The sequence below is a fragment of the Esox lucius genome, chromosome 8, assembly GCF_011004845.1.
Source record: "Esox lucius isolate fEsoLuc1 chromosome 8, fEsoLuc1.pri, whole genome shotgun sequence".
NCBI lineage: Eukaryota > Metazoa > Chordata > Actinopteri > Esociformes > Esocidae > Esox > Esox lucius.
In genome coordinates, this window is record NC_047576.1 from 32518630 (window position 1) to 32534469 (window position 15840).

The 15840-nt window shown below is 40.3% G+C and overlaps 1 protein-coding gene across 1 annotated transcript in view; it reads left to right on the plus strand.

Annotated features, from left to right (window-relative positions):
* Positions 1-11709, plus strand: part of ptprc (protein tyrosine phosphatase receptor type C) — a 29238-nt gene extending 17529 nt beyond the window's left edge. Inside the window, exons 8-22 of the mRNA XM_034293869.1 lie at positions 655-745; positions 874-950; positions 2013-2049; positions 2153-2250; positions 2465-2590; positions 4670-4827; positions 4996-5131; positions 5257-5406; positions 6404-6494; positions 6654-6802; positions 6933-7067; positions 7172-7294; positions 9376-9542; positions 10368-10503; positions 10779-11709. Of these exons, the coding sequence (XP_034149760.1) occupies positions 655-745; positions 874-950; positions 2013-2049; positions 2153-2250; positions 2465-2590; positions 4670-4827; positions 4996-5131; positions 5257-5406; positions 6404-6494; positions 6654-6802; positions 6933-7067; positions 7172-7294; positions 9376-9542; positions 10368-10503; positions 10779-11117 (2013 nt within the window). The 3' untranslated portion in view covers positions 11118-11709. The remainder of the gene's footprint in view (positions 1-654; positions 746-873; positions 951-2012; positions 2050-2152; positions 2251-2464; positions 2591-4669; positions 4828-4995; positions 5132-5256; positions 5407-6403; positions 6495-6653; positions 6803-6932; positions 7068-7171; positions 7295-9375; positions 9543-10367; positions 10504-10778) is intronic.
* Positions 11710-15840: the final 4131 nt, after the last annotated feature.

Sequence of the window (15840 nt, forward strand, 5' to 3'; positions counted from 1 at the left end):
TTTTTAAATCAATGCCAAGATTTCACAATTTCTGCCATGGTATGAAAACATATGACCTGTAAATGACTAGTGTCAGTTTGTATTGTAATTACATAATACTGATGTTTTATTTATGTTTAGACACATTTACATTCAACTTTCCACTCTGCTATGCTTCTTTCTACCCTTTTAGGCAGGTCTTTTCAAATCGTAATATAAGAATACCATCAAACACATTATGATATGCATTTTTTGTGTTAACTTTTACAGACTGAATGGTTGAACATATACAAATGTTGACCAAATTCTATTGTTATTCCCTTTTTAGGAAATATATTGTTCAAATAAAGTGCTTGTTCTGAAACTAAAACATTTTACACAACTATATCCCTAACATGGAGGAAATGTCTCTAATACATTTCAGTCTGTCTTCATTTATTAGGATTTAAGTGCTTGGGTTTGACCAATATGTTTTTCTGACAGTGAAACATGTTGTTTTTCTGATAAGAACCCATTTAAAATATTTATTAAAATTTATTTTGAGGCACCACATAGTAATGACCCAGGGATTTGTTGCTGTTGTCTTTTCATATGTTTAAGCTATGGGTTGTTGATGTGTAGCTCCCAACAACAGTGCTTCCTCCCTTCAGCTCACAAACCCCTCTCTTTTTACAGAGCATCCCTAGGATCTTTAGTCGCAACCCTATCAGAGAGGCCAAGAAGTCCTGCAACCAGCCCAAGAACCGCTATGTGGACATCCTCCCATGTAAGGGGATCTTTATCCTAATGAAGCCTGCTGTCCCAAGGAAGAACATCTGTGCTGCTGCATCGTCATGATCTTATGTGTTGTCCACATTTTCTTGTACTTGATCCTGTTTATTTCTTTCCAATCAGATGATTACAACCGTGTCCAACTGACCACTGGAAATGGAGAGGCTGGCTGTGACTACATCAATGCCAGCTTCATTGATGTAAGACATGCTTGGATATTTTTTTCTAGTAATCTCATAATTGATTTACATGGTAAATTTTTTAGCTAAACAGTAGAAATTGTAGTCCCTACATCATAGTAACTATACACTAATTAGTGTGGACCTATATAGTAACTACAAAGTAATAACTGTTGGCGCCACATAAGTACTTACTAAGCAATAATATAGACCCTACATAGTAGTTACATAAGTGTGGACACTACATAGCAGTTACATCTTAAGTGTAGATACAACATTGTATTTACACAATGAAACAGTAGACCCTACATATTAGTTACATCATAAGTGTAGACACTACATTGTATTTACACAATGACAACGGTAGACCCTACATATTAGTTACATCATAAGTGTAGACACTACATTGTATTTACACAATGACAACGGTAGACCCTACATATTAGTTACATCATAAGTGTAGACACTACATTGTATTTACACAATGACAACGGTAGACCCTACATATTAGTTACATCATAAGTGTAGACACTACATTGTATTTACACAATGACAACTGTAGACCCTACATATTAGTTACATCATAAGTGTAGACGCTACATTGTATTTACACAATGACAATGGTAGACCCTACATATTAGTTACATCATAAGTGTAGACACTACATTGTATTTACATAATGACAACGGTAGACCCTACATATTAGTTACATCATAAGTGTAGACACTACATTGTATTTACACAATGACAACTGTAGACCCCACATATTAGTTACATCATAAGTGTAGACACTACATTGTATTTACACAATGACAACGGTTGACCCTACATATTAGTTACATCATAAGTGTAGACACTACATTGTATTTACATAATGACAATGGTAGACCCTACATATTAGTTACATCATAAGTGTAGACACTACATTGTATTTACATAATGACAACGGTAGACCCTACATATTAGTTACATCATAAGTGTTGACACTACATTGTAGTCACACAATAATAACTCTAGACCTTACATTGTGAGAATAATGAGTTAGATTGTATGTGCGGCCAAAGTATGTCTCTTTCATTTCAGGGTTTTAAGGAGTCCAAGAAGTACATTGCTGCTCAAGGTGATTTTCCCTTTCTGATTGTTGAGGATGATATTATTTCAACAATATTTGTGTCAATGAGCCAACTTGGTATTCGGTTTTTATTTAATGATGTGCGTCTTAGGTCCCAAGGATGAGACTGTGGCTGATTTCTGGAGGATGGTCTGGGAACAACAGTCCTCCATCATTGTCATGGTGACACGTTGTGAGGAGGGAAACCGAGTAAGCTGATAACACTTGTTTGTCCACATAAGTGCATGTTACTTTTGCAAAGCAGAGCTTCCTTTAATTACACCCACAGCTCAAACCACAACACAGGAAAAGACCAACTGACAACGCATCCTCAGATTACATTTTTCACACTCAGAGTTTGTCTATGGTTTTGCGACTGATTAATGACATTCTACTGTGAATGTCTGGTGTTTTTCTCCTGTAGGTCAAGTGTGCCCAGTATTGGCCATCCCCAGAAAGAGAGGCAGAGATCTTTGAGGAGTTTATTGTGAAGCTGAATGGAGAAAATCACTGCCCGGATTACACCATCCGCCACCTCAGCTTGGCAAACGTGAGTTGATCTTAGTGTCAATACATTTGTATATCAACAAACACAAACGTTTTTGGTCACTGTTACGAACCACATGGCTCTAGCAGTCTAGGGTGGATGGGAAAGAGGCCTGTCCCAAATCTCATGCAAAGTGTAATAGTGTAAAGGAACAGTGAAAACAAAAAACACAACCAAAGCTACCATCAAACAAAACGTTCATTATAAACACACAGTAAATGGTTTGGGGAAAGGGGCTGAACTGAGTCAAACACCCCTAAACTGATCTTGCCTGCCTCAAGAACCACTTCGCTCACTACTAAACTATACATAAATACAGTGTGTGGTCCACTCTGATCTAACTAGTGTTTTTAAACAAAGTTTTCCTACGAGTTGTGTATGCCCAAGGGTTGATTGTTTGTACACTTTTCCCAGGTACAAACAAACAGCACAGGTTAAACAGGAACTAAACAGCAAACAAGTGACTAGACGACAGCAAACAAGACAACATAACAATACATACATGAAACAGGACAAAGTGAGATGTATGCACTCAGACTGTGGTGTATGAATGAACAAAAGTGTCTGTCTGTTAAAAAGGTCTGTATAAAGAGTTTGTCTATACAGGTGCTGGTCATAAAATTAGAATATCATCAAAAAGTTGATTTATTTCAGTAATTCCATTCAAAAAGTGAAACTTGTATAATGTATACATTCATTCCACACAGACTGATATATTTCTTTTAATTTTGATGATTATAACTGACAACTAATGACCTTGGACCTCAGAAAACACAGTGGACCAACACCAGCAGATGACATGGCACCCTAAAACATCACTGACTGTGGAAACTTTACACTGGACTTCAAGCAATGTGGATTCTGTGCCTCTCCTCTCTTCCTCCAGACTCTGGGACCTTGATTTCCAAAGGAAATGCAAAATTTACTTTCATTAGAGAACATAACTCAGCAGCAGTCCAGTCCTTTTTGTCTTTAGCCCAGAAGAGACGCTTCTGACGCTGTGTCTTGTTCAAGAGTGGCTTGACACAAGGAATGCGACAGCTGAAACCCATGTCTTGCATACGTCTGTGCGTGGTGGTTCTTGAAGCACTGACTCCAGCTGCAGGCCACTCTTTGTGAATCTCCCCCACATTTTTGAATGGGTTTTGTTTCACAATCCTCTCCAGGGTGCGGTTATCCCTATTGCTTGTACACTTTTTTCTACCACATCTTTTCCTTCCCTTTGCCTCTCTATTAATGTGCTTGGACACAGAGCTCTGTGAACAGCCAGCCTCTTTTGCTATGACCTTTTGTGTCTTGCCCTCCTTGTGCAAGGTGTCAATGGTCGTCTTTTGGACAGCGGTCAAGTAAGCAGTCTTCCCCATGATTGTGTTGCCTACAGAACTAGACTGAGAGACCATTTAAAGGCCTTTGCAGGTGTTTTGGGTTAATTAGCTGATTAGAGTGTGGCACCAGGTGTCTTCAATATTGAACCTTTTCACAATATTCAAATTTTCTGAGATACTGAATTTGGGTTTTTCATTAGTTGTCAGTTATAATCATCAAAATTAAAAGAAATAAACACTTGAAATATATCAGTATGTGTGGAATGAATGCATATAACATACAAGTTTCACTTTTTGAATGGAATTACTGAAATAAATCAACTTTTTGATGATATTCTAATTTTAGCACCTGTATATATCCTCATGTGCGATAAAGCAAAAAAAAGTAACTGGGAGAAACAACTGACTGGGTTTTTAAACCAGGGGATGTGTGACATGATTGGGTAATGGATAAAAGGAACAGGTGGTGCAATCAGGAGGAGTGTCCACACTTCAGCAGTCAGAAAATGCACTGATGACTGCCAGATGGGACACACCAACGACAACAATCAGGAACATAAAGGACACCTGTGTTTAGGGCAGAAGGAGGGGAAAAACAAAAATACACATACAGGGTACCGGCATGCGTAACAATCACATTGGCCTAAACTAAACTGATACACCAATGTTTGATTAGGATTCTATTAAGATGTCTGCTCATCTATATGTGTGTGTTTATGTGACTGTGTGTATGTTTTGTGTGTGGGGGCCATTATAGAAGAGGGAAAGGTGCGCAGAGAGGGAGGTGACCCATATCCAGTTCACCAGCTGGCCAGACCATGGTGTGCCAGGAGAACCACACCTCCTCCTGAAGCTGAGGCGACGTGTCAACTCCTTCAAGAACTTCTTCAGTGGACCCATAGTCATCCATTGCAGGTAGAAACCAGACAGCAACTGTACTTTGAGTTTGTTGTACTTAATCTAAAGCAAATGTAATATTTTTTTATGCCGTTTTGCTACACTTCAGGTAGTTTTGTGTCCAGAGAATGTAATATTTGCTTTAAAGTGACTGTAAACAAACATGTACCATACTATTTTGTGCAGTGCTGGTGTTGGCAGAACAGGCACTTATATGGGCATTGATGCCATGATGGAAGGTCTGGAGGCTGAGGGCAGAGTGGACATCTATGGATATGTGGTCAGGCTCCGGCGCCAGAGATGTCTCATGGTTCAAGTGGAGGTAACTCATCCTTATGTTAGACTTTAAGATATAGGTGTCTATTGCTTACATATATGTGTGTATACAGTGATAACTGCAAACATAACATTTGTGGGTATAACATTTATTATTTTGTGTTTGTTCAGGCCCAGTACATCCTGATCCACCAGGCCCTGATAGAACATAACCAGTTTGGAGAGACTGAGATTCCCCTGGCTGAGTTCCATTCCACACTGAGCACGCTCAAACAGAAAGAACAGGCCAGCGAACCCACTCTACTGGAGGTGGAGTTCCAGGTCAGTCTGCTTGGTTCAGTCATTCATTTTGCCACTCCTTTCTTACTGTAGGACAAACAATTTATTGCTGATCGTACTTCCCTCCATTCTGTCCCACTTCCATTCTTTATTAATTATTAAACATATCAATATTAATCCTAACTTCAAGTTATTATCCTAATCCTAAAATTAATATAAAACGGAATTACAGTTATAAAACTTTGTTACTGCCTTTCCACTGATTCCCATTCCCATCTTTGTAGTAGCTGTTTTGAAATGTCTTCCTGTTTAATAAATGTGGTAAAACATGTGTTGCTGTGTAATGCAGAATATTCCATGTACAGGTGCATGTATTGTCACCATGCAAGACAAGAGGTTTTTCACCTGTTTTGTTTTTCTGAGTGGCTCACTTTAAAACTCCAAATTGGGTGTCAAAAAACTCTTGGAAAGTGTATTTTACATACATTTTTGTCATTTAGCATACATTCTTGTCCATAATGACTTACTGTACAGGAGCAACTGTACAGTGTTTCACCACTGGGCAACATTTTTTATTTTTTTTTATTTCATAACATGGATTAGAACAAGTGACCATTCAATTTCTTATGGCTGAGGTTAGCAACAAACTCCAAAGCATTACCATATCATTGCACATTATACTGCGTTTGCGAGTGAATTGATCTTCCTTGGCTCCATGAAGAATTATCCATGAAACACTTGTTTTGAATGGAGCAATTGTTTTCATTCATAATTCTACTTAGCCAGCTCACATTTTCCCTGTTCAAGTACTATGCTCCATCTACCTGGAATACAACAGACTTGAAAATACAGCGTCTCCTCTCATTAAATTATTTTTAAACTCTGATTAAAGCTGTGGTGATAATGAAATTAAATATGAATGCTTTTACCCTAGCAACTCCCAAACCCGATAAATACAATACACACCAAATGTGTTAGTTCATCTTACTAGCTTGCCTGACACCTAATTAAACCATCTGTCTGACCTTGTTTCTATCAGAGACTTCCATGGTACAAGAACTGGCGGACATTTAACACTGGGGTCAATGAGGACAACAAGAAGAAGAATCGTTATTCTTCTGTTATTCCATGTGAGCACTGTATCCACCCAAACAGAACTAAGCAAAGCATCATAGTATTGGGAATAAAAAAGAAAATGTACAACCGTTCCATTCTGTTTAAGATCTACTAGTTGAAGAAGTCCTCACTTACATTTCTGACGGACTGCTTTGCGAATCGTTTCCAATCAGATGACTACAACAGAGTTCTGGTGAAGCTAGAGGATGAGTGCAGCCGTGACCAGGATGATGATAACGACTATGATAACGACTATGACAACGATGAGTCTTCGGATGAAGAGGAAGAGTCCACCAAATACATCAACGCCACCCACATAGACGTACATACCATCATTTACGTTTGATGAATATTAAATTAATGATTTGAAAGAACGCTTTTTAATGTCATTATGTATTTGATATACATTAAAATGACAGTTTAAACATAATGAAGCCTGTTTGCCTTCTTAGGGTTACTGGTGTCAGAAGAGTCTGATAGCAACCCAGGGTCCTCTACCCGACACCATTGGGGACTTCTGGCAGATGGTCTTCCAGAAAAAGATCAAGACCATAGTGATGCTCACAGAGTGCCAAGAAGGAGAACAGGTGGGTTTCACAACCAGGGGAGGGACTAAATATCTACTACACAATATTTCTATAATGCATTGTGTGAATTGCATTGTTCAAGTGTTTTTTCTGTGTTTGTGTAGGAGTTCTGTTCAGCCTACTGGGGTGACGAGAAGAGAACCTTTGGGGACATCGAGGTGGAAGTGACAGCCACAGAAACTCTCCCAGCTTACACCACTCGCAGTATTCAAATCCGTCACGCCAAGGTAACTGATTACTCACGAGTACAGAATGTCTGATTCTTACTGAGAAATGGGTTTCCCCTCCTCTGTTTTCAGAGCTGACATCTGGCTGTTGCTGTATACATTCCATTAAGCTCGTTATTCATGTGGCCATTTCAATGTATCACTAATCAAACTTACACATTAAAAAGTCAGTGGAAGTCGTTGCATTTCCTACAAGAAAAGACAGCATGTCTACACGTGTCCAGAAATAATGTCAGCCGACATTTAACTTTAGGGTTAGTTTTATTTCCGAGGGCTTCTGGAACTGGAACTTGAGGTTACCTTCAAATAAAGACACTGGGTTTCCATGTGACACAGCAGTCAAAGTTGGTGATGCAAATTGGCCAGCATTGCCAGGGATGGGTCGATGTCATCAAGGGAGTGAGCATGCCCATGTGCATGCTGACGTGACTTCCTGGTTGGAAGAGAACTGTGGGGGGGTCACTTGGATTCCTATTAGGAAGAACTGCCCCATAAATCAAGTCACCTAAAACAGCTGGGGGTTGTTGGGATGAAACAGGGCTGAATAAAAAATACAGTTGGGATGGTGCATAAAATGAAAATAAAAACAGAATGCAATGTACAAATCATTTATCGCTGTATTTTTATTGAAAATAGTACAACTCTGTTTCCCAAAAAGTTGAGACACTGCGTAAAATGCAACTAAAAAACAGAATGCAATGATGTAAAAATCATTTATCCCTATATTAAATGATGAGATTTACGTTGAGAAACGTAATTCTTGAATTGTTACGCTATTTGTCAGGGCAGTCTTTCAGAGTGGTGAACCCCTCCCAATCCTTCTGACAGACCCATTCTCTCTGGAATGATCTTTTAATATCCAATCATATTACTGACCTGTTCCCAATTGACCTAATTAGTTGAGTGATATTCCACCAGGTTCAGTATTTTAGCATTTCCAGTTTTTTATTTGCCTCTGAAGATCTCTCTTCACAAACAGCGCAAACTGGCTTTAACCACAATAGAGGTGTGGGAGGACCCAGTGCGCAACTGAGCAAGACGACAAATAAATGTGAGTGGCTAGTTTAAAGAACAGACGCCTCACAGGTCCTAAACTTTCAGCTTCATTAAATAGTACCCACAAAACACCAGTCTCAACATCAACAGTGAAGAGGATCCTGGACTTTTTTTATTCTCTGCCCAGTATCTGTGTTCTTTTGCCCATCTTAATCCTTTCTTTTTATTGGCCAGTCTGAGATAATAGCTTCATCTTTGTAACTCTGCCTAGAACCCCAGCATCCCGGAGTCGCCTCTTCACTGTTGACGTTGAGACTGGTGTTTGGTGGGTCCTATTTAATGAAGCTGAACGTTGACGACCTGTGAGGCGTCTGTTTCTTAAACTAGACACTAAAGTTTTTGTCCTCTTGCTCAGTTGTGCACTGCGGCCTCCCACACCTCTTTCTATTCTGGTTAGAGTCAGTTCGTGCTGATCTGCTGTTCTGTGAAGGGAGTAGTACAAAACTTAGATCTTCAGTTTCTTGGCAGTATCTCACAGTATCTTGGCAGTCTTCATTTCTCAGAACAAGAATCAACTGATGAGTTTCAGAAGAAAGTTATTTGTTTCTGGCCATTTTGAGCCTGTAATCGAACCTATCAAAACAACAAAATGCTAAGGCTGAAGGTACTGAACTAGTCTAAAGGAGGCCAGGTTTATTTCCTCTTTAGTTAATGGTTTTCAGCGGTGCAAACATAATTGCAAAAGGGTTTCTAATGACCAATTAGCCTTTTAAAATGAATAACTTGTATTAGCAAACACAATGTGCCACTGGAACACAGGACTCCTGGTTGCTGGTAATGTACCTCAGTATGCCTAAGTAGATATTCCGTTAAAAATCAACTGGTTCCAGCTACAAGTCTTTTACATCATTAACAATGTCTACACTGTATTTCTGATAAATTTGATGTTGTTTTAATGGACAAGAAATTTGCTTTTCTTTCGAAAACAAGGACATTTCTAAGTGACCCCAAACTTCTGAATGGTACTGTATGCAGTAAAATACACATTTTAATTAAAAGAAAGTTAACCTGGCATTGACCTACAGAGGAAAGAGTCACGTCAGATGAAACAGTACCATTTCCTGAAGTGGGCGGGACGGGAACTTCCAGAGAAGCCCCAGGATTTCATGGATATGATCAAAAACATCAAGCAGACCTGTGGCTATGGCAACGGCAGGCCAGAGAAGATCCTGCCTGCAGTGGTCCACTGCAAGTGAGTCACAGGGACAAATGTTTTAACTCAAAGTAAAAGAGGAAAAAACTGAATTTGTATTGTTTGGTTGTGCACTGTAATAAGAAAAGGACTTTTTGAAATATGCATGGATATGTTTTTCAAGTGGAAAACATGAACAGATATTTCTCCTTTGAATGTTCCTCAAAAAACGTTTTGAATAAGGGACTACCCTCAACAGTTAACCCCAAAGGGTTCATGAAAAGGTTCTTTGAGGAACCATTATGAACAGATTCTTTTTATGGGTTCTCCCGCAGCTTTAAGTTGAAGAACCCCTAAAAGATCTTCCAGGAACATGTTTTTAGAGAGTATATCTTCCTCCCTATACTACTGCACACAGTGGATGAGGATGTGACTGGTTTATTATAGTCATCATCTTATTTTTCTCTGAGGGTCTCATAGGGTGGCATAGCTACATGTTATTTACCAGTAAGGAATCAAGGTAATTTTATTCTAATAGTTTTAACAAATCTATTCATACATACAGTTGTATTACATTAATACCTGTCCTATTTGTCCATGTGTTTCTAGTAGAAATCATTTAGTTAAAGAAAATAATAGCAAGATTATAGGGAAAAAAGCATCTAATAAACAATTGCGTTAATTTAACACTGCAACACTTTCAACAATTGACACCTTGTTGTAGTCAAATGTATAAAAATATATAACATATTTCATGCTGAGACCCCTCAATTAATTAAAAGTTGATGATTTATATTTAGTAGAATGTTTAACAGATTAGAACATTTCCAGTAATATACCCTCCCTTTGCAACCCTATTTCCTCCCTTCTATTATTCTCTGTCAGTGACGGCTCGTCTCGCTCGGGCATCTTCTGTGCCTTGTGGAACCTCATGGACAGTGCTGAGACGGAGAAACTGGTGGACGTGTTTCAAGTGGCAAAAGCCCTGCGCAAGGAGAGGCAGGGCATGATCAATAGTCTGGTATGTATTGACATAAAGACAGAAGACCCCTAAAAAAACCTGTATCTTCAATAATTAGGGATGAGTTGCACAAACCTGAATTAGGTTAACTACCTTTGCCTGATAAGTGCGTCCAGAATTAGGCTTTCTCTGGGAGTTTTATCTGCCACTTGGGATTATCCTAATTTTGGACATCAATCAAAAGATGTTTGCATGAAAAGACCTATCTCACTTTTGTCAGTTTGCATGAATAGACCAATCTCACTTTTGTCTGTCTCTTTGTGTCACCCTATCAGGAGCAGTACCAGTTCCTGTACGACGCAGTGGAGGGGGCGTTTCCTGTTCAGAACGGGGAAGTGAAGCATGCAGCCACCACACCTTCTGGAGCTGACTCTGTCCAGGTCATCAACGAGAACAAGCCAGAGCAGCCTGCCAGCGCTACCATAGGCACCGAGCAACAGGCACTGGTGGTAGAGGAGGCAGAAGAGAGCACACCACTAGTGGCTGAGGCAGGGAAAGACACTGGTGCTGTTGCTGAGGGAAAGGAGGATGATCTTAAAGATCCAGGAAGTCCCACAGAGAAGACCCCTCTGGGGGAAGGTAGTAACGGCCCTGTCATCACTGTGGACGTGTGACAGAATACTTTCTAAAGACAATCAAATGATATATAGGTAGCTCGGTGCCTTTTACAGTGCCTGTGATCAATAGACCATTCCCACCGAGCAAAGGATGCTGAAAATACATTAAAAAGACAACTTTCAAATTATTTTGCTCAGGAGTTTGGAACATGCTAATATAGAATAAAAATAGAGAATCTCAAAAACATTTAATATTGTTTTATTTACATATTGAATGTATTATACATGTAAAGCTTTAAGTCAACATGCTTTTTTAAATGGATTTTTAAACATTTCCTAAAAGTTTTTGTAGCCTTATTTCTGTAAAATTATGAAGTTATATTGTTTTTCTTACAAACTACATAAGGTTGGAAATTGCAAATGTTATTTTGGCAAGCAAAGTACGTGGTTAACTTTGCACTACACTGCTGTTTTCAAACTACAATACAGATTCATAATTTAAAATCTTTTATGATGTATGAAAAATGGTTATTAGTGCTGCAAATGTATTACGTCATTGTATGTAACATCATAAGCGCAACTCAAGCCTGTATATTAATTTAGATTAAGCAACACTTGTGTTTTTAAATAAAGGAGTGCAAAACATTTTCACAGAGAATGAAATATCTTCTACAGATAGATGAAGCTACTGCCCCTCTATTTTATCGTGCTTGTTACTTACCACTTCCTTCCTCTTACTGAGAAACACAAAATGAAGTTGGCCTCCAATGTTTTGAAACTGCGAAGATTGCAGAGACCTGACAGTAATTAATTCTAGACAAGGTCTAAGTAACTAGCCTGAATGAGATATATTATATATGAGAGAGAGAGAGGTGTATATAGATAGATATATACCAAATCATTCTAAATATTTCACTACACTTTTCAGTATTACAGTTAATAATAATTTTAAACTGTTGTACTCCAAGTGAACACATGGTGTCGTCCAAGAACAGGACACTTCTTTGGATAAGCCTACTACATCCACTACGCATGGTCAAATGCATATGAAAGCTACGCTAGGCCAACAACACAACCAATTTCTTCTTTGCTGGTTTCTGCCTGTTTCTGCTCCACAATACAAAAATATTAAGGTAAATGATAACGAAGTCAGAAAACAATAATATTAAGAATGAGAAATGTAACAACAGAACACAACTGAATGCCAGCACTAGTAAAAGTAGAGTGTTTACATATTTACACATATGTCTGTGTGTGCATGGGTTTGTATAAGTGCATGTGCGTGCAAAGGTGCCCAGATGACTACCGGCCAAATAACCCTACCCCCACAACCAGCGACGTCTCCATCACCAACAAGTTAAACAGGTTTTACGCTCAAATTGACAGGTCAATAAAGAGCCAGCCATCGAAGCTGAACACCCCCTGGATGCACCCCCCAGACTATCCACTGCAGAGGTGTGGTCTACACTGAGCAGGGTGAATGCATGCAAGGCTGCTGGTCCTGATGGAGTCCTCGGCGTTTGCTCAGAACATGTGCTGGTCGGCTTGCTGAGGTCTTCACTGGCATTTTCACTGGCCCAGGCAGCGGTCCACACATGCTTCAAGACTGCAACCATTGTGCCAGTGCTGAAGCAGTCTTCTGCATCTAGCCTGAATGACTTTCGACCTGTCGCACTCACCCCCATGATCATAAAGTGCTTCAAAAGACTAATTCTGGCCCACCTCAAGTCTTGCCTCTCCCCAACACTGGATCCCTACCTGTCTGCCTCCCATTTGAACAGGTCTACAGAGGACGCCATCTCCATAGCTTTACACTCTTCCCTGACCCACCTGGACAAAACCAACACCTATTTTAGAATGCTGTTCATAGACTTTAGCTCAGCATTCAACATGGTCATCCCCTCTAGGCTGGTCAAACTCCATGACCTGGGGATCAGCCCTTCTCTCTGGAACTGGACTCTGGACTTCCTAACCAACAGATCCCAGTCTGTCAGTTCAGACAACTTTACCTTCTCCATCCTGATCCTGAATACTGGTGTTCCACAAGGCCACGCTGAGCCTTCTCCTGTACATCCTCTTCACCCACGACTGCGCTTATTTACACAGTTCAAACACCATCATCAAGTTTGCAGACAACATCACAGTGATAGGCCAGTGACAATGACGAGTCAGCCTACAAAGAGGAGGTCAAGTGCCTCGAACCAGCAGGCTCAGGAACAGTTTCTTTCCATCTGCTGTAACCCTGCTGAACGCTGTGACTTCCCATCACTAACTATGCCCACCCTCTTCACTACCGGACTAGTGTAAAAGATTTTTTTGTTTTAGTTCACATGTTCACATTGCTGCTATTCCTGTATTTTACGCATGCCGACTTGCATCTTAAACTTGCACCTTAACCCTGCCCTCAATGCACATTTAGTGCGGATCCTAGACAGGCGCGCTACCCACTCCTCTAGGGAGGAACCTGTAACCAGTCTTGGCGAGTGGTGTTGTCACAACATAAATATGTTTGAAGAGATTTTCTTTGTAATCCTAACCCAAACCATAACCCTAACTTTAACCCCAGTGCTGTGGTACCTAACTTTAACCCAAACCCTAACCTGAACCCCAGAGCTGTGAGACGTAACCCTAACCAAACCTTAACCTAACCTTTTTTGTTTCCTAACCGTAGCGCAAACCTTAACCCTAACCTTAACCCCGGTGCTGTGAGATCTAACCTTAACCCCAACCGCAGTGCTGTGATGCCTAACGTTAACATAACGTTAACGATAAAATGCTTTTATAACATATTCTAGCGACCTTGCTATTGCTGTTACTCATCCTAACTCCCCATGTCTATTGTGGGGCAGGGGGTAAGTCAACTGCCTTCTCGTCCAATAGTTGCCGTAGGTTCCTGAGACCAGGTTGCGTATATACATATTCTTGTACTTGTACATTTTTCTGCACTCCTCTATTTGTCCTTCTGGTTAGATGCAAACTGCATTTCGTTGTACTGCACTTTGTTCAATGACAAAGTAAAATCTAATCTAATGAGCATAATAACGTAGGAGCCACACTACAGCCATCTCTTACGGTGCATGTCCCCTGTTCCTGCGTGAATTAGCCTACAAACACAGTGCTTTGCCCCAGGTGGCTGCTTATGGGCGCATCCACTATATGGGTGATTGTTTTTTCGGGTGGGGGGGGGGGCGTGGGGGGTTTGGTGTTGACATCCCTTGGTGAACTTTTAAGTTAACATGAAGCCAACCAAAATATTTTTCTCACTCATGGGCAAAATAAAAACATACATTATAATGAGCACTATGCTAGCAGGAAACAAATTTCTATGCTGCTGCCATATAAATCAACAACTCCATCCATCCATCATATTCCACTTATCCGGAGCCGGGTCGCGGGGGCAGCAGTCTAAGCAGAGATGCCCAGACTTCCCTCTCCCCAGAAACTTCCTCCAGCTCTTCCGGGGGGACACCGACTGTTTCCCCTGCGGAGAAAGCTCATTTCGGCCGCCTGTATCCGGGATCTTGTCCTTTCGGTCATGACCCAAAGCTCATGACCATAGGTGAGAGTAGGAACGTAGATTGACCAGTAAATCGAGAGCTTCGCCTTGCGGCTCAGCTCCTTCTTCACCACGACAGACCGATACATCGACCGCATTACTGCAGAAGCTGCACCGATCCGTCCATTATTCCGGCGCGCCCGCTGCCTTGCACAGATAGAAATGTCCTCTTTTTAATAAAATATGGCTTGCGCCATTCAATGACTTCAAACGCTAGACTAGAAATAGTCAGAAAAGGCGCTTTTTTATATACTTCCACGTAACGCAGGTTTAAGCGCAATTAATACCATATAGGACCAGATGTTTACTTGCCAGTTGTTATTTTTCAGTTTCGTTGTGAAAAGAGGTTACAGTATTAAAATAAAAGAGGAGACCTGTTTTGGTGCTTTTTTGAGGGTATGTTATTTTAAGCTTCATTTAAGTTAGAAGAGGCTGAACAAAGGTTTGTTTCAATTCACTAGCTATGGGGACGCGCTAGCGTTCCAGCTCAGCCAGCGTTCTTTTGTCATTTATGAGACTAGGGTGAATTTTAATGCGTTCTATTGTCCTGCCTAATACTACACAAAAAACACGTCGCTAACTATCTGCCGGCCGGCATACTTACCCTTGTAGTTGTGCAGATAACTCAATACGTAGAGTTTGACTCCCTTGTTCTGCTTGCTTGTTGGAGCAGGAGACCAGGCATCAACAATTCGAAGGACATCACTAATGCTTATTGTAGGCAGGTCTTGGAGACATCTACTAAAAACTGACATTTTGGGGCGACGCGGGTGATCGACTTAAGTAAACCGGAAAATTATATGCCGACATCTGGCTAAAGTGGAAGTTTGTCCATACGCTTGTGCACAGAGCCTATAAAATTTCTGAATATCGTCAAGGTTGTTGACAGTTGCACAAAGCATCTTTGAGCTGATCTGGGTGATGCTAGCGTTGGCTATCCGAAATTACGCGAATATACATTCACACTGTTCGCAATATTTTGGATAGCCAACGCTACAATACAATATGATTTTTACTCCACCCATACCATTGGCCACATTCCTAATTGCTGAATAGCCTTCAATTTAGATCCGTTATTCCTTTTGTTAATGGAGGTGATAATCACCACTTGGTGATTACTTAACAATTCAGCCAACGATCTAATGTAGTTGTCAATTGCTTATATTAACTGTTCATTAGCCTGTTGTACCACCTTTAGAGATGTATGTCCAAAAGACTGTTTAC